The sequence below is a fragment of the Mustela putorius genome, unplaced genomic scaffold, assembly GCF_011764305.1.
Source record: "Mustela putorius furo isolate JIRA1106 unplaced genomic scaffold, ASM1176430v1.1 tig00001075_pilon_pilon_pilon, whole genome shotgun sequence".
In the NCBI taxonomy this organism is placed as follows: domain Eukaryota; kingdom Metazoa; phylum Chordata; class Mammalia; order Carnivora; family Mustelidae; genus Mustela; species Mustela putorius.
This window is the reverse complement of record NW_025421560.1, coordinates 200,046-220,909: the sequence shown is the minus strand read 5'-3', so window position 1 is coordinate 220,909 and position 20,864 is coordinate 200,046. Positions and strand designations below refer to the sequence as shown.

Below are 20,864 nucleotides of genomic sequence, written 5' to 3'. Positions count from 1 at the left end.
GTTGGCGTCTAGCAGTCTCCCCAGCGAAATCACGACATCACTTCTCTGGAAGGTGCTTCTGCTCGGTTGTGCGTCTCTCTCCCCCTGCCCACCAGAGGGCGTCTCAGGGAGCTGGTGCCTAAAGGTGGTTTGGATGATCATTGAGCAGCTCAAGGCCGTGGGGTCAGAAATCGCCCACCCCCTACCTCCCTGGCCACCCTCCACGGCTCCTTCCCGTGGCCACTGGGGACTCAAGCACATTCTTGGGGACTCTCAGAAGCGCACCTCAAGAGGGCTCTATCAGAAGGCCTGGGTGGCTGTCACACCTCAGGCTAGAGACCCATCACACACCAACACACACCTACATGGGATCCCCGTGTGCATCCCCGCAGCCCCAGGGGAGGTGAGCTGGGGTAAATATGTAACTCCACGGCTTGCCGGCTCATGCTGTTCGGCACGGAAAGTGTGTATCGATCACTTTGACTTCCTGGAAGGAGTCCCAGCCTGAGAGTTGCTCTGGTGCCTGTCCCCTAGCCGCCAGGCAGCCTGAGGCCCCCACCCCCGCGGTGGGGCCAAGTGATGTCACCGCCCTCCTCCCCAGCTTGGGCACAGAACGGTCTGGGAACGGCTCCATCCCCTCTGATATAAATAGGGCCTCGGCCCAGCCAGGGGAAGAGGCTGCTCTTGTTTTGGGGACCCGAGGAAAAGGTAAGCAGGGAGCCCCTCCCGGTCAGGGCAGCTGATTTCTGCCGGGAGGAGAAGCCAGGGGGTCTCTGGTGGGGCGGCTGGGAGCCGGAAGGCAGGGGTCTGTGGTGACAGGCGCTGCGGGGGGGGTGGGGATCACTACTGAAGACGACGCTGATGTGTCCCCCTTCCTGTCACATCGGACGTCCTCTCATGGGCTGTCCTCCCCCTCAGGCACCCCAGGTCTTAGCAGAGGAACAGTCCCCCACCCCCACCCAGCTGTAGGGCAGGGTGGCCGGGTTCCCTGCTGCCTCTGAGCAGGGCTGGGTCCTCAGGCACAGGCCGGGATCAGAGCCACGGGGGGGGGGGGGAGGGCTGGAGTCAGAAGGAAGCACAAGGCTTGTGCAGGGACAGGAGCTGGGAGGTGGAGGGGGGAGCAGCCTCAGAGAGCCGGGAGCTGCGACCCTGTCCCCATCCCTGGAGGCTCAGATGAGGAGTGGCCTGTCTCCCTGCACCTCCCCCAGGCAGTGCTGCCTCCGGCCCTGGGTTCAAGGCTTGGGTGCCCTCAACTCATCACTTTGTATCCCCAAGCCTCGGTTTGCCCATCTATAAAATGGGACAAACAGCGATGCCTGGCCTCCCTTGCTCATGAGCTAGGGGTATATTCAGAGAGCTAATATAATGTGAAAGTGCTTTCTAAACTTTAAGAGAAACTGCAAAGACAGATTCTTATTGTTCAAGAGGCACTACGATGGGTGCTAAAGTGTGTGGACTGTAGCATCAGGGGGTCTGGGTTTGAATCCTAGTTCTGTCTCTCACTTAGCTGCGTGACCTTGAGCAAGTCACGGAACGTCTCTGTTCTTCTGCAAAACAGCATTCATTAATCCACTTAACAACTGTTTATCAAGTACATACTAGGTCCCAGGAGCATTTCTGGAAATGTGACATATATATATATCAACGAACAAAACGGAGCAAGGACCCCACTCTCTCGGAGTTTGCCTTCACGTGGGAAGAGACAGGCGATGAACACTAAACAAATAAATGCATAATAATTAATTATTTATAAGGTCATAAGGGGGTCAGTGCTGTGGGAAAAGGAAGTAAAGCGGGATAAGTGAGTTCAGGGTGTCAGGCGTGGTGGGGGACAGTTACAGCGGGAAATGGAGTGTCATGGAAGCCTTAGCAGGATGAGAAAAGTCCATGGAAAGTGCTAGAACACTGCCTGGCAATGATAGGCATTAGACCAGTGTTGGCTGCTGATCTCACTATTTCATGAAGCCACAGAACCACGAGGGGATATGGAAAGGAGACTGAGCAGGGGTGCTGGAGGAGGGCAGATCCACAGGAGCCTGGAGCCCCCGTTTATTCTGAGGCCCCATGGTGGGGTGACTAAGGACCGGTCAGTATGGCAGCCACGGATGCCCGCTGAGAGCAACACATAGCAGCCCCTGCCCCGGACTGTGACCGTGAAACTATTTCACTGTAGACAGTGCGTGTGCTGTGCGGGACTGGCAAAGCAGGGAGGGGGCTGTGCTTACCTGCGTGGCCCAAGCCCAGGACTGGGGGCCACTTCTGCCAGATTTCTCCAGCCCTCCGCTTCTACAGGTTTCCCCTGATAACTCAGAGTGCTTTGGCTTTTTACACGAGGCAACTGCTGGCAACGGAGGCCTGTCTGGATGGGAAGAACTTTCTGTTCCATTTTTGTATGTCGCGTGGCTTCTCATGAGAACCATGGATTGGGTCAAATGTGCGGGGAGGAGGGAGAAGCGGTGGCTGAGGTCAGAAGTCAAAGTTCCTTTGGTGTTTGATGACCAGAGCAGAACTAAACACACAATGCTTGTTGAGTTGAAAGCGGGTGCAGGTTACCAGACCCGGGAGAGGAGTGCGGAGCGCCAATGTCAGCGCAACCTGGGGATGCCTGGGTGTGCAGGAAAGATGGAGGCATCAAGGTGACCTTGAGTTCATGTCTCAGTTCCAGGGATGCCTGGGCTGCTCTGGGAGGGCAGGGGGATGGGGGAGGATGAGGACGGGAGCACGAAAGATGAAGCTGGAAGTCTGCGGCTTCACTGGAAATCAGTGCGATACCATGGAAATGACTGGGAGCGAATGAACCCGTGCCATGAACATGGGTCCTAGGTCCGCCGAGCCAGCCCGAGAACCTTGTCTGCTACGTTCTCTCTCATCGAGAGGCGAGGCGGGAGCAGAATCACAGGGCGCTAGAGAAAGCTGCCAGAAATCCTCCTGTCAACGACAGAGACCCACATCTAGGGCACAGGACGGTTCTACTTCGGACTCACCTGGGACGTTTTTTATAAAAAAACTAACCCTGGCCCCAGCGCAGACCAACGCCACCGGCTGTCGGTGAAAGGCGTTGGTGGGGTTGGTGTCGGGCTCCATGGGGATCCACTGCGCAGGACATAGTCCTCCACATGCAGGACACAGTCGCCGACTGGCCTGGGGTGCTGGGACAGGTGCAAACACCAGGGCTTCAGGCTGAGCCTCTGGTGCTCACTGCCAGCCGCCTGTGGGGGCCACAGTGGGGCTGAGAAACCCCTTCTGAGGCCACACCCCAGGGCCATTATAGCTGGCATCTCGGGGGCGGGGGGAGACGGACTTCCATGGTTTCTAAGGCTCCCCTGGTGAGACCTGTGGGAACCGGGCTTGGGACTGACTGGTGAGAATAAACGCAGGTCTGAATTGTGTCTGTTAAACGCTTTGCTGTGTGAACTCGGGAACTTTTTTTCCTGCCTCAGAACTCCCCTTTCTGTGTCTGCAAAGGAGTGAAAACTTTCCTTCCTCACATGAACAGCCAAGGGCTGGATTGGGGAATCTGTAGGCAGGGGCTTCTGGGGACAGTCACACACTACCCAGCTAGAACAGGTCTATTCTTACAGGACGCACCTGGTCTGGGGAATGAGGTGTACATCTCCTGGTTGGGACCACACACAGATTGTTCCTGCCAGGCCAACTTATAACATAGAAAAAAACCTCTGTGCATCTTAGTCTCGTATTCCAAACTGGTTTCCACCTACCCCAGGGCTAGGAGGCCTCCTGGAGACTCGCGGTCTGCCCCACAGCTGGTTTTCTAGGGAAGCTCATAGCCAGAGGCAGCCGTATCAAATTCTCAGACTGGGTCCCTTCAACGACAGAAATCTGTTCTCTCGTGATTCGGGAGGCTAAAAGTACAATGACTCCTTCTGGGAGAACCTTCATATCTCACACCGGTTTCAAGTCCAAGCTGAGATGTTGACAGATGTGTCTTCTGAGGTCTCTCCCCCTGGCTTGTGGATGGCTGTCTTCTCCCTGTCTTTCCAGGGTCTTCCGTTTGTGTGTGTCTGTGTCCTAATCTCTTCTAAGAGGGACCCCAGTCAAATGCGATGAGGGCCCATCCCAATGACCCCATTTAACCTAAATTACCTCTTTAGAGACTCTATCTCCCAATAGAGTACATTTTGAAGTAGTGGGATTTAGGACTTCAACATAGGAAATTAAAAACTTTAAGGCAACAAGGTGAATTTTGTTTATTTTAAAATCAAAGTTCCTTCAAAAATAAGTTTAATAAGATGGGATCGGGAGGGAGACAAACCATAAGAGATTCTTAATGTCACAAAACAAACTGAGGGTTGCTGGTGGGGAGAGGGGTTGGGAGAGGGTGGCTGGGTTAGGGACATTGGGGAGGGTATGTGCTATGGTGAGTGCTGTGAAGTGTGTAAGCCTGAAAATTCACAGGCCTGTACCCCTGGGGATAATAATACATTATGTGTTAATACAAATAATAAAAAAATTTAAAAAAAATTCAGTAAAGGCAAAAAAATAAGTCTAAATGTTTCCATATTACTCTTAAAAAAAGATTTTATTTATTTATTTGAGAGATGGAGAGAGTGAGCACAAGCAGGTAGGGGATGTGTAGAGGGAGAGGGAGAAGCAGACTCCCCACTGAGCAGGGAGCCCAGGATCATGACCTGGGCCAAAGGCAGATGCTTAACGACTGAGCCACCCAGGTGCCCCCCATTACTCTTTATTAAACATATAATTATCGACTAATCCATGATATCACTGATTTACCCAAGGTAAAAAATACTATTACGCAGTCGCATACTCTTTTTTTTTTTTTTTTAAGATTTTTATTTATTTATTTGACAGAGTGAGATCACAAGTAGGCAGAGAGAGAGAGTGGGAAAGCAGGGTCCCCGCTGAGCAGAGAGTTTGATGCGGGACTCGATCTCAGGACGCTGAGATCATGACCTGAGCCAAAGGCAGAGACTCAACCCACTGAGCTACCCAGGCGCCTGCAGTTGCATATTCTTGAAGAGAAGCACTTAACAACATTTTGTGAAAATATTTGTGTACATTTTTACTTGATGTAATGGACATTTTGGTATTTCTGTTTAAAATATACCCATGTCTTACTATCAAGACATTCTCCCCATTATAAAAATCAGACAAAAAAAACCAACCCCAAAATACTCTCCCCGCAAAAGACACAGCTCAGCGCATGATAGCGCATCATGGCTCACAGAGATACTGTCCTCAGAGCCTGGAATCTATCGCTTTTCTTTAAGGTGTTGTAGACCTGGATAGATTTCTCCTGGGTTCATGACCGCACGGAATACGGGAACAGCTAGACGTCTGGCTGGAGGGCACTAACACGCTTAGTAACCTGTCGTCCTGCACGAAATGCTGTTTCAGGGAATCGAGCGCCCCTGCCAGAGATGAGTCCTGCCGGAGTGGGCCTAAGGGCCACTGTCCTCTGCCTCGTGGCCTGGGCCGGCCTGGTAGCTGGGGACCGAGTATACATCCATCCCTTCCACCTCCTCGTCTACAGCAAGAGCAGCTGTGAGCAGCTGGAGAAACCCGGCCCAGAGATGCCCAAGGAGCTGACCTTCACGCCCGTCCCGATTCAGGCCAAGACGTCCCCAGTGGACGAAGAGGCGCTCCGGGAGCAGCTGGCGCTGGCCGCCGGGAAGTTGGAGGAGGAAGACAGGATGCGGGCGGCTAAAGTGGGCATGATGCTCAACTTCCTGGGCTTCCACATGTACAGGGCACTGGGCGAGTCTGGGAGCGAGGCCAGTGGGACCGTCCTGTCCCCCACGACTCTCTTTGGCACGCTGGCCTCTCTCTACTTGGGCGCGCTGGACCCCACGGCTGGCAGACTGCAGGCGTTCCTGGGCGTCCCTGGGGAGGACCAGAGCTGCACCTCCCGGCTGGACGGCCACAAGGTGCTATCCGCCCTGCAGACCATCCAGGGCCTTCTGGTCGCTGAGGGTGAGGCCGGCAGCCGGTCCACACTGCTCCTCTCCACGGTGCTGGGCCTGTTCACAGCCCCTGGCCTGCGCCTGAAGCAGCCTTTTGTGCGGGGCCTGGCACCCTTTGCTCCCATCACCCTCCCACGCTCTCTGGACTTGTCCACAGACCCGGATCTTGCTGCTGAGAAGATCAACAGGTTCATGCAGGCAGTGACAGGGTGGAAAACGGACAGACCCCTGTCAGGAGTCAGCCCAGACAGCACCTTGCTTTTCAATGCCTATGTCCACTTCCAAGGTAAGGCAAAGCCTGGAGGTGCCTTCGGGGTGGGTGCCCTAGGGGGACAGCTCTCTGTGTCTGCAGACTTAGTGTCCAGCATTTGGCTCAGCAGGGCCAGGCCTTGGGGATGGGCGGGGTGAGAACGTGGGGAAGTACCTGGGAGTCACTCTCAAGGAGCCGGTAGTAGCTGCCCAAGGGGGTCCTTGGATGAGCATCGAGCGAGCCACCTGCTGTCCTACTGTGTGCGGCAGCTCTAGTGCTCCCTCATATCCTGATCATTTAATCCCCTTGGGATGTGGTAAAGCAGTGTTACTGCCTCCAGGGAAAAACCCAGAGTGACCGCCTTAAGAAGACACGGCCACAAGTTGGGTTCCTGAGATCCAAACCCACACTTCCCGGTCCAGTGGCCCATCTGCACACTCAGAAGGGAGGGCTTCTTGTCTCTTGAGAAGGTCAGTGTCCTCACAAAAATACCCAGTTTGTTTGCTTACACCACCTTTCATGCTGGGAGCGGTTAGTACTACTCCCCCTTCCCCAAATCCCCACAAAGATAGCTCGCTCATTCAACAACTGATTGTTGAAGCCCTATTATGCACATGCCCCTGAGTTGGGTGTCTCAGGGGGCCAGGGAGGAAGGACGCACAAGTCTGGAACCCAGGTTGCCTACTGACGTTCAAGAGAGGAGATCGATCCCACAGGCGAGTGCCCCCAGCTGCAGAGCTCTAGGGAAACGTGCCCTGAAAAGGCACTCTGGGGCGCTAGGCCCTTGGAGGAGGGAGGGTCCCCAGGGAGAGGACAGAGGATGGTGAGGGGAGCAGGGCTGTGGAAGAACAAATGTGTGAGCAAAAAGGCTGGCAAGCTCAGGGCCAGAAACCAGAACAAGGGCGGCTCTGTTTGGCCAGAGCTCGGAGGGGATGGGGCCTGTGGGAGGCACAGCCCGAAAGAGGCGTCCGGCCAGATTTTGGGATGTGATGCTGGGAAGGGTGGTAGATGCTGGAGCAGAAAAAGTGTTCTGGTCAGAGGGTATCCAGGCCGCTGGGGCTGTGTCCATGGGAGGCGGGGAGGGTCCCAGGAAGGTGATGCAATGGGCCCACTGTCCAGGGAGCACATGCTGAGGCAGTGGCCTTGCAGACTGACAGGTGGGGCGGGCAGGGTGCATTTGCGAGCCAAGGGAGCCACAGCAGAGAGATAAAACTAGAGACATGGAGGCGTAATAGAGCACGACGGTTGTCTCACTCTGAAAACATCCTGCAAGTCTGTAAACCCCCATGGGGGAGGACCTCCAGCCTGTTCTGGGTGCAGGGGGAAGATGATGGACCCAGGAACCGAGGCCAGCACAGGCGCCCTCCTGCTGAGCATGGTTGCCCACCCCTCCCCCCACCCCTTGGAAGACAGAGAGGGGATGAGCGGCCTCAGCCTGCTCTTCCCAGGAAGAGCCCCAGGAAGAGCACCAGGAGGACCGCTCACTGAGAAAGTCCTGACCCCCCCCAAAGCTAGAGAGCCACAGGTGCCTGGACACTCGGCAGGTCCCACCATGCTCACTCTCTAATCTTGCCCCCTGACCTTTCTGGGCCTCAGTTTCCATCCAACAGAGATGCACCAGCCCCTCCTGGCCCAGCACCGCACGGCTGCCTTATGAAGCCGAAGGCTGTCTCTCTGGGGAGTTCGAAGTGCCTCTTTGGTAATGATGTTCTGTGAGCACGACCTCAGTGCCCAGATGGACGTGGCTGGCTCTCGAGGCCTCGGGGGTTGGGAGCCCCTGAGCTGTAGGGCGCCCTTTGCCCAGGCCCTGTGGTCATCCTGAGCTGCCGCTGGCTCTGGCAGGTTCCACGGCACCAGTTGACTTAACCCTGAGAGATTTACTTAACCTCTGGGTGAAGATGGATTCTGTGCTTTTCAGTGGAGCGTCCAGGACAGGGAAGCCTCCTCTGTTCAGACTCTCCTGTCCTTCCGTGTGGGTGGGAAAAGATTTAGTCCTTTCTTCCCCTAAATTTACAAGTCTCCGGCCAGGCCTGGTGGGCACTGAGAGCCCCCCTGGTACAGTCACGGGGGACCCCCAGGGACAGGGCGTTTAGCAGTTGTCTACCCCTCTTTCCGGGACAGTCGAGCCAACTGGCTGCACCCCTTGGCCACCCCTCACACAGTCCCCGGGGGGGAGGCCCTCACACGGGGCTGCCCCCTCCCCGCAGGCCAGGGCAAGCCTGCACCGAGCGTTTGGCTCCGAGCCGCGGCTCACCCCAGGTCCTGTGTCTGTCCTGGTCAGCATGTGGAGCCTGCCTTGCAGGACGTGTGCTTAGCTCTGCGTCCTGACTTGCAGAAGGGGAGCCTGTCACAGCCGACACTGCTTCCAGATGGAGACGTGCCCGTGCCCCAAGGCAGCGTAGGGCTGCCAACCTGCTCTGGGTGACACTGGGATGGTGGGCGCAGTCACTGCACGTCTGTCCAGCCCCACAGAACGTACGGCCCTGAGAGCGAGCCCTCATGTCAGCCCTGGACATGATGACAGTGATGTGACGGTGAAGGGTCATCAGTGCTAACGGACATCTGCTCCGGTGGGGGTGAGGATAGCACGGGAGGCTGTGCTTGGGGTGGGGGCAGGTGTATGGGGAAACTCTATATTTTCTCCTAATTATGCTACGAACCTAACTTCTCTTAAAAAATGAAGTTTATTTAAAAAAAGAAGCCGGTGAGTGTGGCGGGCCGCAGGCTTTGGGCCAGGTCAGATCTGGGGTGAGTTTACCTGGTCAGTTCATGGTGGCCTAAGGTCCCTGGTTTCCTTTGTGGTCCTTTGTGGACCTTAAGGTGACAGGTGTAAAATCTCAGAGTGGCACCTGGTGTGTCAAATGTCTTCAACACGGGCAGTTAGTGTCACCGTCGTGATCTCAAACGGTTGGATCTTGCAGGAGGAAGACTCGACCGGCCCTTGGGGTACAGGGTAGGGCCTGCAAAGCGCAGGGGTGGGAAGACGCCCCATGGCCCGGGGTATGCCGGGGGAGGCTGGGGCACAGGCTGGGCCTTCGGCTCTCCCCGTGGTGTCCCTAGCCCTGAGCGCATCTGCCTGCCTCTGCCTCAGCTGACCCGTCCCTCCTTGTCTCCTCTCTGGGTCCCCAGGACAGCTGAAGGGCTTCTCCCTGCTGGAGGGACTGCAGGAGTTCTGGGTGGACAACGCCACCTCGGTGTCGGTCCCCATGCTCTCGGGCACGGGCACCTTCCAGCACTGGAGCGACGTCCAGAACCACCTCTCCGTGACCCGGGTGCCCCTCAGCAAGAGTGCCTGCCTGCTGCTGGTCCAGCCCCATGGCACCTCCGGTCTGCAGAAGGTGGAGGCCATCACCTTCCAGCACAAATTCCTGACGTGGCTGAAGAACCTATCTCCCCGGTAGGGCTCCTGGGACACCGACTGGCACCTCTGGGGCAGCTTCCCGTGGACCGTGGGGAGCTGGGTGCATCTGTCTACCCAGGGCGGGAGGGCACGAGGGGTGAGCAGATGTATGGGTGTTGGCTGAGCCCTGGGCCCAGGACGGGGAGGGGCCCAGAGCTTCTGCTGTTCTGGAGCAGAAGGCCCGTGCGTTCACGTGTCACCCCTCCTTCTGTCCACCCGTCCACCTAACTCTGCAGGTGTCATGTCGTTCTGGGCGCAGGAGAGGGAAAGGAGTGGGAGCGTGATTTCCTTGGGCTTGGGCTTACCCGCTGGTTTTGGAGGACTGCATTTCATTCTGCCCTGAAGGGGGGACCTTTGATGCCATGACCACCCACCACGCCCCCCCACCCCTCCCCCGCCATCCTTCCACTCCCAGAGCTTGTCGGGGACTGGCTTCCCAGAAGGGTTTGGACCCCTCGGGAGGCCTGGGGGAGAGGCTTTCTTGGGGAGCTGTCCTTGAGTCCAAAACTCCCCGCTTGGCTGCCTGAGTGCTCCTCTTTCCAACTATGGAGGGAAGAAAGCCATTCCCGTGCTCTGGTGCGCTACACTTGTCCCTCGTCTGTGGCCCAGAGCAGTGGGGGCCGGAAACCTGCTCTGAGACTGTCACTCAGGGACACACTGGCCTTCCGAGGGCAACGCTCCTTTGGAAATCAGTTTTGGTTGTGCTGACCGTAAATGCCTAATGGCAAGTGTACCATGTGTACCGTCTGTAGCGCACCGTTCAGTGGCGTGAAGCACCCCACACTGGTGCCCCCGCCACACTGTCCGTCTCTAGAACGTTTTCAGCTTCCCCAACGGAAATCCAGCCTGCCCACCCCACCCCACCCCCACCCAAACCCTGGCCATGGCCGCTCTGCTTCTGCTCTCTGTGAACGTGTCCATTCTAGGACCTCAGAGGAGTGAACTCATACAGTGTCTGTCCTTTGATGACAGGCTTGTTTCACGTAGCATGATGTCCTCAGGCTCGCCCGTGTGGCAGCGTGGGTCGGGATTCCCTCCTCTTACAGCAGATGCTCCGTTAGACGGACAGACATGTTTTGTTTATCCCGCCGTCAGTCCGTGCACTCTTTGTCACTTCCACCGTTTGGCTACTGTGGATAATGTATGGACGTGGGTGTCATGTAAATCCCGTGAAGGCTTCGGGGGTCACGGGAAACATCCCCGGGCTCTCAGAGATGCCGACAGAAGGCAGAGGCCCTACAGGCAAGTCAGCTGAGTTGATGTCAGCAACAAGACGGCGTGGAGCGTGGCGGGACATTCCTCCCATTGCTCTCCCCTCCCCGGGGCTTTCTGGGTCAAGAATGCCTCTGCAAGGTGGTAGTAAGACATGCCGCGTTATTGCAGAGAACAGCATTTTACAGTTATCCACGTAGTTCAGCTCCGATGCGGCCAGCTGAAAACCAGAGTAGAACGAAGGACAACTCATCGCCAACCCCACTGAGCGCTACTTGAAGCGCACATCCTTCTCACAGTATTTCCAAGGACACGAGACTTTTTTGTTGTATTTGTTGCGACAAACTTTCCCTAGCTGGGTGGGGGGTTCCAGGGCCTCTCAGGGGGGAGCCACCCGGGACTTCCTAAGCGTGTGTCACCCCCGCAGGACCATCCGCTTGACTGTGCCCCAGCTGACACTGCGAGCCTCCTATGACCTGCGGGACCTGCTGGCCCAGGCCAAGCTGCCCACCCTGCTGGGGGCCGAGGCGAATCTGGGCAAAATCAGCGATGACGATCTCCGAGTCGGAAAGGTACCATCTGTGCCGGTGATGTCTGGGCTCGAGTGAATCCGTGTGTTCACAGGGGGGAGGTGGAGACGGAAAGGACACAGAGAGAGCTTCTGCAGGGCAGGCAGGGGAGGAGGGGAGGGCATGGCTATGTGGCTGTGCATCCAGGGTGGGAGAGAAGTGACCAGAACTTTCCAGGGTTTTCCGGGGACAGGTGGAGAGCAGCAAACCCTTCCCCACCATGTGTTTTTGGCTCTGCCCAGCTTGGTCTAGCCTCGGGGTCCTTCCCAGATCCCACAGCAGGGCCAGGACTCAGGCCATGGGATAAGGACCCAGTGCCAGCCCTGCCAGAGCTGCGTGCCCACAGGGAACACTCAGCAGGAGGCAGACTGTCCCTCTGCCTGAATGATGTCTCCCTAAAGCTGGGGTGCCTGGAAGTGCTGGCACCGGGGTGGGTACCGGGGAGAGGGGGCCCTTCGCAGTTCTGGCCTTGGAGATCACTGCTGGGGAGCATCAGTCCTCTTGCTAAATTTGTGGGATGAACCAAGCACTGGCGGACCACAGCCAAGGGGCCTGGGGTTCTGTCCTGGAAAGCAAGGTGGAAAGTGGGAGACTGGTGGGTTGGAGGGATGCTCTGGGGAGAGCTGTTGTGTGAGTTGGGCTGAGTGGGAGCCATCTATACCAAGGGGCATGTATGGCACGGGCGGGCTGGAGAAACAGCTGTCCTGCACCCTCTCCCTGGGTGCTGAGGGCCGTCGGGAGCTGTCACAACGCTTGCTGCTTTGCAGGTGCTGAATAGCATCCTTTTGGAACTAAAAGCAGACGAGGGAGAGCAGCCCACAGAGTCTGCCCCGCAGCCAGGTGAGCCCAAGGCCTTGGAGGTGACCTTGAACCGCCCGTTCCTGTTTGCCATTTATGAGCACGACTCCACTGCCCTGCACTTCCTGGGCCGTGTGACCAACCCGCTGAGCGCGGTGTGAGACCCGGCCACCCGCAGACCTGGCAGTCACCGCGAGCAAGGGCAGTGGCCGCAGCAGCGCTGATCTGTTGCCGTCTTCCACTCTGCCTTCCAGCGAGCCAGCTTTGAGCTGGGAGAATGCCATTCCCCTCCCATCTAAGGAGCGGCGGAACCTGTGGGCAGAAGGCCTCCCGGGTTCTTCGGCTTCTCCTGGGCCACGTGGGGGGTACCGGAAACCAGAATTTAGCACAGGACAACTGTTCAGGAAAAAGTCTGAACAGACCACCTGGGTCGTGAAACCAGAAATTGTTTCCTTTTTATCAGAGAACAGGAATTGGGTTTTACAATCCCACGGTTTTCCCTGCCCTGAGTGTCGATCGGCTGGGGAAGCGTGAGCCGCTGAGCAGCCGTCCCCATGATGCCTTAGCTTTCGTTGGTCCCGGTCTCCTTTCCCAGGATGCTGTGATCTTGGAAAAACCCAAGCACCTGAATTTATGTTAGAATGTAATACCACGGCTAATTATCCCTTGTGTTATTAATAAATGTCTTGCAACAATAAACAAAAGAAGAAAAATTCTTGGGCTGCCTGGGTGGTTCAGTGGGTTAAGCCTCTGCCTTTGGCTCAGATCCTGATCCCAGGGTCCTGGGATTGAGCCCTGCATTGGGCTCTCTGCTTAGCCCATCCTCATCTACTCTCTTGTCAGTAAATAAATACAACAAACAAATCAAATAAAATCTTAAAAAGAAAAATTCTTTCCTTCAGCGGCAAAACAAAAACCTGCCATTTAGCTGACAGACTGTCTACACCAAGTCCTTTCTAGGGCTTTGAGCCATATTTTGGGCGTATTTCCGCGGGCTGTGACTTAGCCATCATGTGGAGAAGTTTGCTTCTGGATGCTTCCATCCCTAAGCAGCAGGTGGGTGCGTGGGGGAGGAGGCCTCAGGCCCCTACATGCAGCCAGAAGGAACGAGGCCCACGGGCACTTCTTACTTTCCGGGGACACAGGGTTGATCGCTGGTGCTGACGACAATGAACCCATTTCCTGATGTACATACAGCGCTCTCTCCGGCTGCCTCCACTGACACCGAAATGACCAGGCAGGCTACGGACTATGGGGCCCACCGATGAGGGCCCAGGGGCATGCGGCGGCTGGACAAGTGTCTGGGGGTGAGAGTGGGGGTGACTGTCTCAGAGTTGAGCTGGGTCTCTCCCGTATGCGGATGCAGAGGTGGGAGCAGAAGCACCTGTGTTCCGCTGGCATCGGGCTCCCAGCTCCATGGGGAGTCTGCTTCTCCCTCTGACCTTCTCCCTTCTCATGCTCTCTCTCAAATAAATAAAATTTTTAAAAAATCTTAAAAAAAAAAAAAAGATTCTATTTATTTCTTTGAGAGAGACCAAGAGAGCACCAGCAGGGGGAGGGGTGGAGGGAGAGGGACAAACAGACCCTGCGCAGATCAGGGAGCCTGATGCGGGGCTCAATCCCAGGACCCTGAGGTCATGACCTGAGCCGAAGCCAGACACTTCATCAACGAGCCACCCAGGTGCCCCCATCATGTGATTTCTTAAAGCTGCAGAATGAGTAGACATTCAGGGTCCCTCAGGGAGACCCTCAAACACCGTGTGTTTTGAATGTCAGTGACTCCATCACTTCAAGGGAGTGGGGGTCCTGTAGCCCACGTCCCTCCCTAGGTTACTGCACACTTCTGTTGAGTTACCTGGAAAGTTATCTCTGAGGCTCGTTTGTAAGCTCCGTTAAGCGGGTCGAGACCAGCCAGCACTTTAGGCTAATTTGGTGGCACCCCTGAGGCCATATCCCTCCAAGGACCCTCCTCATGGCCCCTGTGAGAAACCTTCCATTCCGGGAACACCGAGCTTGGAGGATTGTTCTACTTGCTCCCTTCCTCGCCTTTGTGGCCGCCTGGCCACACCTGCCCACACAGCTAGTCAGCACCCACCTATACGAGAGCCACCCTCCTTCCTCTCCACACTCTACCCCCAAGTTCTGGCCTCCCAAGCACCCCCAACTCCAAACTCTCTCAAACCAGAGCCGCCACGCTCTGGGTCCTCCTGTGCTGGGGCCTGGCCGCCGTCCACACGGGGCTCAGTTTCCCTTCTTTCTGGGATCTTGGACACTGCTGTTGCCCGGTGTCCACACTGCACAGAAGCCCTGCTTTAGCCCACCAGGAGAAGCCTGAGGACCCTGGGGCAGCCTTTTCCGCACGTGCTTGGTGGCTGAGCCGCTTGGTTGCTGGCGGCGACTCCCTAGAGAAGTCCAGGACACTGCAGAGTCACCGGTACAGATGCCCATCAGGAGCACGGGCGCAAGTCGGAAGCAGCTCCAGGATCAGCGTCTGTCTCTTGGTCCTCCTGGACACACAGCCAGACCAGTTTCCAGTCCCCACGGGCTGAGCTCCGGCCACAGGACTGTGCTTGGCTCTCCCACGTGGGGCCACCCCCACCACCCCCCAGCGTGGCTCTCCATGTGCTTTTCCTTTCCCAGTTGGCTGCCGCTGCCGAGGGGGAGACCACATGGTGGTCTCTTTGCCTTCTTCAAGGCAAAGTTACCTAACAGAACATATATTGACACAGACGTTCTGGGGAAGCCAGGGATAAGTGTTCTAGAACTTTCTGCTTTTCATTAAAGACTGTTTCTTCAGCCTAGAAACCAGCATCAGGACCCCAAGTGTGTAGCAATGCCGAAATGAGCCCAGAGCATGGTGTTACCGGACCTAGGCCGAGCCTGGGCCCCAGCCCTGCAGTAGCAGCTTCTCTGTTCCGAGGCTCCTATTAAGGAGGGAGAATTACCTAGTGGGGAACCCTGGACCCTGGGACTAGCTTGGTTGGATTGAAATTCCACTTGTTAGTTATCCTAACTCCTTAATTTCTGTTTCCTCATCTGCATAGGGGGACAATGGGGGGTTGGAAGGGCTAAATATATTGGATCCCTGTCAACCCTGTTTTGAGACAAAGGAGAAAGGCAAAGCAACCAGGCCGAGGGGACACAACGAGGCTGGCCTTGACTAGTGCTGGGCTGGCGACAGGTGCTCAGCCCCGTGGTGACTGAGCAGACCGTGGGCCGGTGGGCGGATCTGTGCAGCCGCAGCCGGTGGCGTTGGGTCTCGGCTCCGGAGGGCCCTGGCCAGCATGGCAGGAGGCTGGCGTTACCCACGAGGGCCCAAGTGTACCCGCAGAGGTGAGTGCTGGGCCGGCCCCTGTGGTAGCTCACACAGGTCCTGTGGGGCTGCAGGACCGCCTGCTGGCACGGGGTGGCAGGGCCCCCGCAAATCCTGGGCCAGGGGCATGCGCAGCTTCGAGAAAGCATGACTTCCGTAGACCCCTTTATAGAGCTTGGGGTATGGGGGCAGCAGGAGATGAATGTGGGTGCGGGCTTATCTCTACTGGCTCCAGGTCAGCCTTGATCGCTCTCACTTCCGTCCCCTCCAGCGCGCCGTCCCGACCGCCCCCGTGGCCTACAGGCCCAGCACCCGCAGAGGCAACAGCTTGTGTAGACGGCTGAGCCGGCTCCCGGGGCTGTGCAAGCGCCCACCGTGACACTGAGTCCCTTCTGCTTCCAGCACCGGGCCGCGGTCCACCGGACCCTGGTCCCGGCAGGTGAGAGCCTCTCCAGCCGGGGCAGGGCGCGCAGGGCTGTGACCAGTGCTCTCCAGGCCCCAGAACACAGCGGAAGCTGCACGACCGCACTGGAGCTCCTGCCGCCCCTACTGGGGCTCCTCTCATGCCCCCGTTCCCCAGCTCAGCCTCATCATGGCTGAAAACGAACAGCAGAGTAACTGCTGACGGCTCCAAGCCCTGCTTTCCTCCCGCTCGAAGCGGCCTATGAACCAAGGGACTCTGAGATGCGAGGAAATCTCGCTAGAGGGAGGAGCGGCGCCTCGGTAGGTGGGTGGGCAGTGGCCCCGCATCTTCCCGACGCCCTGTAGCCTCTCCCTCTGCTGGGGACGCCACCTCACCCGCGCTCACCCACAACCCCAAACCGCATGTGCTTTCGGCAGACACGTCTTTTATTCAGGAAACGCGTCTCTCCTCCTGCTTTGCGCCGGCAGACGGAGGAGTGCGGCTTTCCGCCTCCCTCAGAGGATCGTCCCCTGCGCGCGGTCCCCCTGCAGGCGGGCGCTCCCCGTGGCCGGTCCTGGGGCCAACTTTCCGCAGCCCCCCGCGGCTCTACGTACTGGAGTCCCGTTTTAGAAATCGGCTCTTCCATGCTAAGATTTACAATAAAAATAAAATAATTTGCTCTGTAAACTATAGTAGAAAGTTTTAAGTGTCTTAAAAACGATCTTCCATACAACGGAAAAAGGCTTCTGTGTTCTGCTCGGGTGACAGGACACCCAATGTGCGGAGAGCAGTGGTGTTGGTGGTGGCGTGTGGCTGGAGACCCGGTGTACCACTTCTGGGCCACGGAGACTTGGGGAGGAGACAGAGCCGCTTTCCTCCCCTTGGGCTCCACGGCCTGCTCTCCCCTCCCCGTGGGCTCTTCCCAAATGCTCAGGACTGTTCTGCTGTTGCCTGGTCTTTGGCCGCAGCGACCAGCTCGGTGAGGGCAGAGAAGCTCTTTATGTCCTTTGTCACCAGGCCCATCTTTTGAATCTGCAAAGGCCACAAGAGTGAATGAGGCCTCCGTCTGAATGCAAACAAAAGCCCCTTATGAAAGGACACACAGAACAGCCCCCACCCCCAGCCCCCAGGAATCCAGAAAAAGGGCACTCCCCAATGACTGCTGGAGTATTTCTCCCTCACAGCAAAGGGCTGACTCATCATCAAGCTTCACTTTTGGGGTTGAACACTTGGCATTCTCAGAAGCCAGCATGTTCATTTATCTTGGTCACACCGGGCTCTTACCAGCCTGAGAGCCTCTTTTGTGGACTGTGAAAGAAAATTCACACAAAAAGAATAATAAAGCGAACTATCTTTTTAAAATGGAGAGTTTTCAAAAAAGCATTGGCCTGAGCTCTTCGTTTCTTCACACGCCACCACCAACCCCTCCTCAGAATCTGATGAATTGCAGCTGCTGTGGTGGGGCGAACACCATGGATTACCGTGGCAACCAAGTCGTGGCACACCGTGTCCCCGCTTTTGTGAACGGCAGCTACAAACACCACACGCACACATGCACAGGAAAGTCTGGAAAAATCTGCACCAAGTATAAAGAATCTGCTGGCATGCTGCTACTCCTCTGGGGACCAGGACCAATGACTCCCATTTCCTTTTGTCCCCCTGCTGCTACCCCCCCACTCCTCCCCTTCTTTCTTTGGCTTCTTTGTTCTTCGCGTTGCTGTAACAAATTGTCTTACTTGTAAAAAGACTCTAAGTTTCTCTTGTGAAATAAAAAAACAGGACAATGGACTTCTGCCAGAATAGACCTATCTTTAAATTCACCTCAAAGCAGCAAAATTTAGCTCTGCAGGAGTCCTCAATGAGCTAGAAAGCCAACCATCTCCTGATGGAGATTTCAGGATCTCACCTCTTTTCCTCCGGCAAAAGACCTTCCCAGAGGACCTGTGCCATTCCATGAGCCTAAATGGTTTAGAAGGCCAGCTTCTCAAGGATGAGAAGTTTCTTGATCCTTGAGCAAGTCACCTCAGTGTGAACAGAGGCCTTGCACAGAACCTGGATCTGCCTCCTAAGAGACGTTAGGTATAGTATTGCTCATCTACCCACGTGACCCTAAAGCCCGGGTTCGATGGAAACAGAGAACTCAGGCAGGGATGCAAAGAGGTCAGGCTCAGAGAATTTCTCAAGGGCCACACTGAGAAATCCATGGGCTCATGCTTTTCTCGTTATTCTAACCACCTGACTGAGTCTTGGGCATTTTCTAGGAGGCAGAAAAATAGGACAGCATCTCCGTCTGTGAGCTCATACTCACACTCATACTCACGCTCACACTCATGAGCGCCCGAGCTGAACAGAGGTGGTAGGCCTGCGACTGTCAATTTTTAGTATCTGCTTGTGCACATCCTTTTCCTTCAAGTATTTTGGGGACCTGACCTACTCTTCTAGCCCCAGAGGTGGACACTCCCACCTCCCCCAGGCAGCACGTGTGGGCTCAGGCAAGCCCCCAAGACACCGAGGGGCCCTCATCAGAGGCATCATGCGGACGACGGCTTGGGCCTTACCTGCTCTCCCAGGTACTCCACATCCAAGGCCAACTGCAGCCGGATTTTGTCATCGTCGCTCATGCCACCGCCGCTGGGACCGACGGGGTTGGTGGGAGTGCTTTTCCTGGCTTGTTTCAGTCTTTTCAGGCTCTCCTCCATTTTCCTCACCGAGCTCAGGACGTCTGACACAGTTTCGTAATACCTGGAGCACAGGACACACTCACTGGTGAGGCCGAGGTGCTCGTGTGCCTCCCCAAACAGGGGAACTGGCTTTGTGGACCAAAACAAGAGATTTTTAGGATTAAAAATTCATTTCCAATTTAAAAAAAATCTGCCATGGTAGATTTATCAATGTTTCTTAAGACTGAAAAAAAAATAGTTTTTTGTTTTTTTTTCTAAAAGATGTTATTTATTTGAAAGAGCGAGACAGAGAGTGCACAAAGTGGGAGGCGCAGAGCGAGGGGGAGAAGCAGGCTCCTCGCTCAGCGGGGGGACTGATGCGGGGCTCGAGCCAGAACCTGGGGATCGTGACCTGAGCCTGACCTGAGCCGTAGGCAAATGCTTAACTGAGCCACCCAGGTCTTGACTCTCTAACACTGCATTCCCTCAGAACTGAAGAAATATGTACGTGGACTTGTGTACAATTTTACCCCCGAACGCTAAGAGGAAACTGTGGGCCAAATGGTCTTTCCTACTTGAAGAGTGAGTAGCTGGAGTTCATTCCCCAAGTGCAAGTAACAGATTCATTTAGTCAGTTCTTGGAAGAGTCCATCTTTTAAAGAATGGAAGGATTTCAAATTTCTAAATAAAATGAATTACCTTCACAGTAGTCTCAATATAATTAGCCAATTATAAATGAATTGCTTTTCAAAACTTTGTTTACAAGCTGGTTACTTGGCACTTGGAATGTATTTGCCCACAAAAGCAATATTGTAACTCACTATTATGTCCTAAATTAACACACAGATTTCACTTAATTCAGATGAGACTGAAATAAATCAAGTATTAGTGCAAAATAATTAAACAAAATTCAATAATAAAAGTGAATAATATTCTTTTGACATAAGCCAAGGCTGGCATCGGGGGAAGAGCTGATTAAGGGAGAAATGAGGAGACAATCACAGGGATGCTAAAGACCTCCTTGTATTTTCAAGGACTGCGGGGTTGGAGGCACGGAGCATTTCTCCGTTGTAATGACAGTTCCGAATGTCTGTTTTCTCGTGTAGACTGCAGTGGCCTCGAAGGTAGGAGCCTTGGATTATCAGAGCCATTTCAGACACAGCTGAGGAGAGAGAGGATCTTGAAAGGAAAAGTAAGCCTGGACTTGCACAAAGAGGCCCGCATGAGGCGCATCATGGACAGCAAGGCCTGGGCGTGCCCAGGGAGGTGCAGGGCCCATGTGAGCCCCAGGGAGGCCGGGAGGCAGGTGGCCTGACGCGCTCTGGTGCAGGGTGAGCGGCGAGAGCGCGGCTGAGCCATCAACACAGACGGAAGGACTGAGCACCCGCACCTGGCTTGTCCAGCGACCCGCTGACTAGATGGGCTCCCCACCTTGTCCACATGCAACCCCCCAGGGCCTCCGCGGTCTCTGACTCAGAGCTTTTCTAAGAAAGTCTGGAATTGCCTGCTCCTCGGGTACTTACTTATGAGTGCTCTCAGAAAGGGCGCCTTCCAGCCACTGCCGAATTATTGCCTGTTTGAGCTTATCCTTGTGCCCGCTCTGAAGCTGGTGAAAGGGCTTCAGAGCACTGTCCACGTACGAGGAGGCTGCTGTGGGCACCTCCTGGAATAACGATGGTGGGGGATACAAAAGTACACAGGAAAAAAAAAAGAGTAAGTTACTCAAACTTCACAGAGGGGCTACTGACCGACCAGTTTTGAGACAGGTACAAAGTCCCTCCCTCTCCAGAAGGCACACTAGTGTTGTCTACAGAAAGACACCTGGAGAATGGAGGGGGTCCGGTAAAGCAAGGGAAAAGTCACGTTTCCAGCCAGAGACGGAGAGAGAAACATGTACGGGGATGGATGGGGATGATGGGGGGGGGGGGGGGGCTTGGGGGAGGGTTGTGTCTGGGACAGTGCATTTCTAATGAGCTCCCACCAGGTGGCGCTAACACCGCCGGTGGGCAGCCAGAGGAGCACGGATCTAGGGTTCCTAATTTGACTTTCCTTAGTTTTAGCTTCTTCAGGGGCAGACAAGGCCACTGGCATTCACTTTATATTAGAACAAATGACAGTATCTGACCCACCTGCACCTGGTAAATACATAACGTCGTACTGAACAGACGGGGAAAGCCGGTAGCTTACTAAAAGGAAATTAATGTATTTGGAACATAAAGTAGGTCTCTCCCCCACTTTGAAGTGGGAGCTTCAAGTCAGACCAGAAAGAGGAAGCCAGGTGAGAAAGTACTCTTGTTGGAAGCGGCAATCCTAACGCACACCCCAGATTTTAAAAGGA

At 55.5% G+C, this 20,864-nt stretch overlaps 2 protein-coding genes across 3 annotated transcripts in view; one reads left to right on the top strand and one right to left on the bottom strand.

Annotated features, from left to right (window-relative positions):
* Positions 1–582: 582 nt before the first annotated feature.
* On the top strand, positions 583–13,019 carry AGT (angiotensinogen). The gene is made up of 5 exons (XM_004776001.3): positions 583–687; positions 5,356–6,207; positions 9,301–9,568; positions 11,211–11,355; positions 12,120–13,019. The coding sequence occupies exons 2-5, from the start codon at positions 5,379–5,381 to the stop codon at positions 12,309–12,311; spliced, it is 1,434 nt and encodes a 477-aa protein (XP_004776058.1). The 5' UTR covers positions 583–687; positions 5,356–5,378; the 3' UTR covers positions 12,312–13,019.
* Positions 13,020–16,291: 3,272 nt separating this feature from the next.
* COG2 (component of oligomeric golgi complex 2) overlaps positions 16,292–20,864 on the bottom strand; it is a 52,905-nt gene continuing 48,332 nt past the window's right edge. The window contains exons 16-18 of one of the 2 annotated variants that reach the window (XM_045087223.1): positions 20,050–20,189; positions 18,425–18,608; positions 16,292–16,898 (exon numbers count right to left, since the gene is read on the bottom strand). In XM_045087223.1, coding sequence (XP_044943158.1) covers positions 16,797–16,898; positions 18,425–18,608; positions 20,050–20,189 — 426 coding nt within the window. In that variant the 3' untranslated portion in view covers positions 16,292–16,796. Of the gene's footprint in view, positions 16,899–18,424; positions 18,609–19,536; positions 19,689–20,049; positions 20,190–20,864 lie in introns of those variants that run through there. The other variant, XM_045087224.1, reaches the window with a different exon arrangement.

Bases quoted from the DNA above. Each gene is read 5' to 3' on its own strand.
- AGT (XM_004776001.3), top strand. From the start codon at position 5,379: ATGAGTCCTGCCGGAGTGGGCCTAAGGGCCACTGTCCTCTGCCTCGTG. The intron at 6,208-9,300 runs GTAAGGCAAAGC...CTGGGTCCCCAG, and splicing joins TGCCTATGTCCACTTCCAAG to GACAGCTGAAGGGCTTCTCC. The intron at 11,356-12,119 runs GTACCATCTGTG...GCTGCTTTGCAG, and splicing joins ACGATCTCCGAGTCGGAAAG to GTGCTGAATAGCATCCTTTT.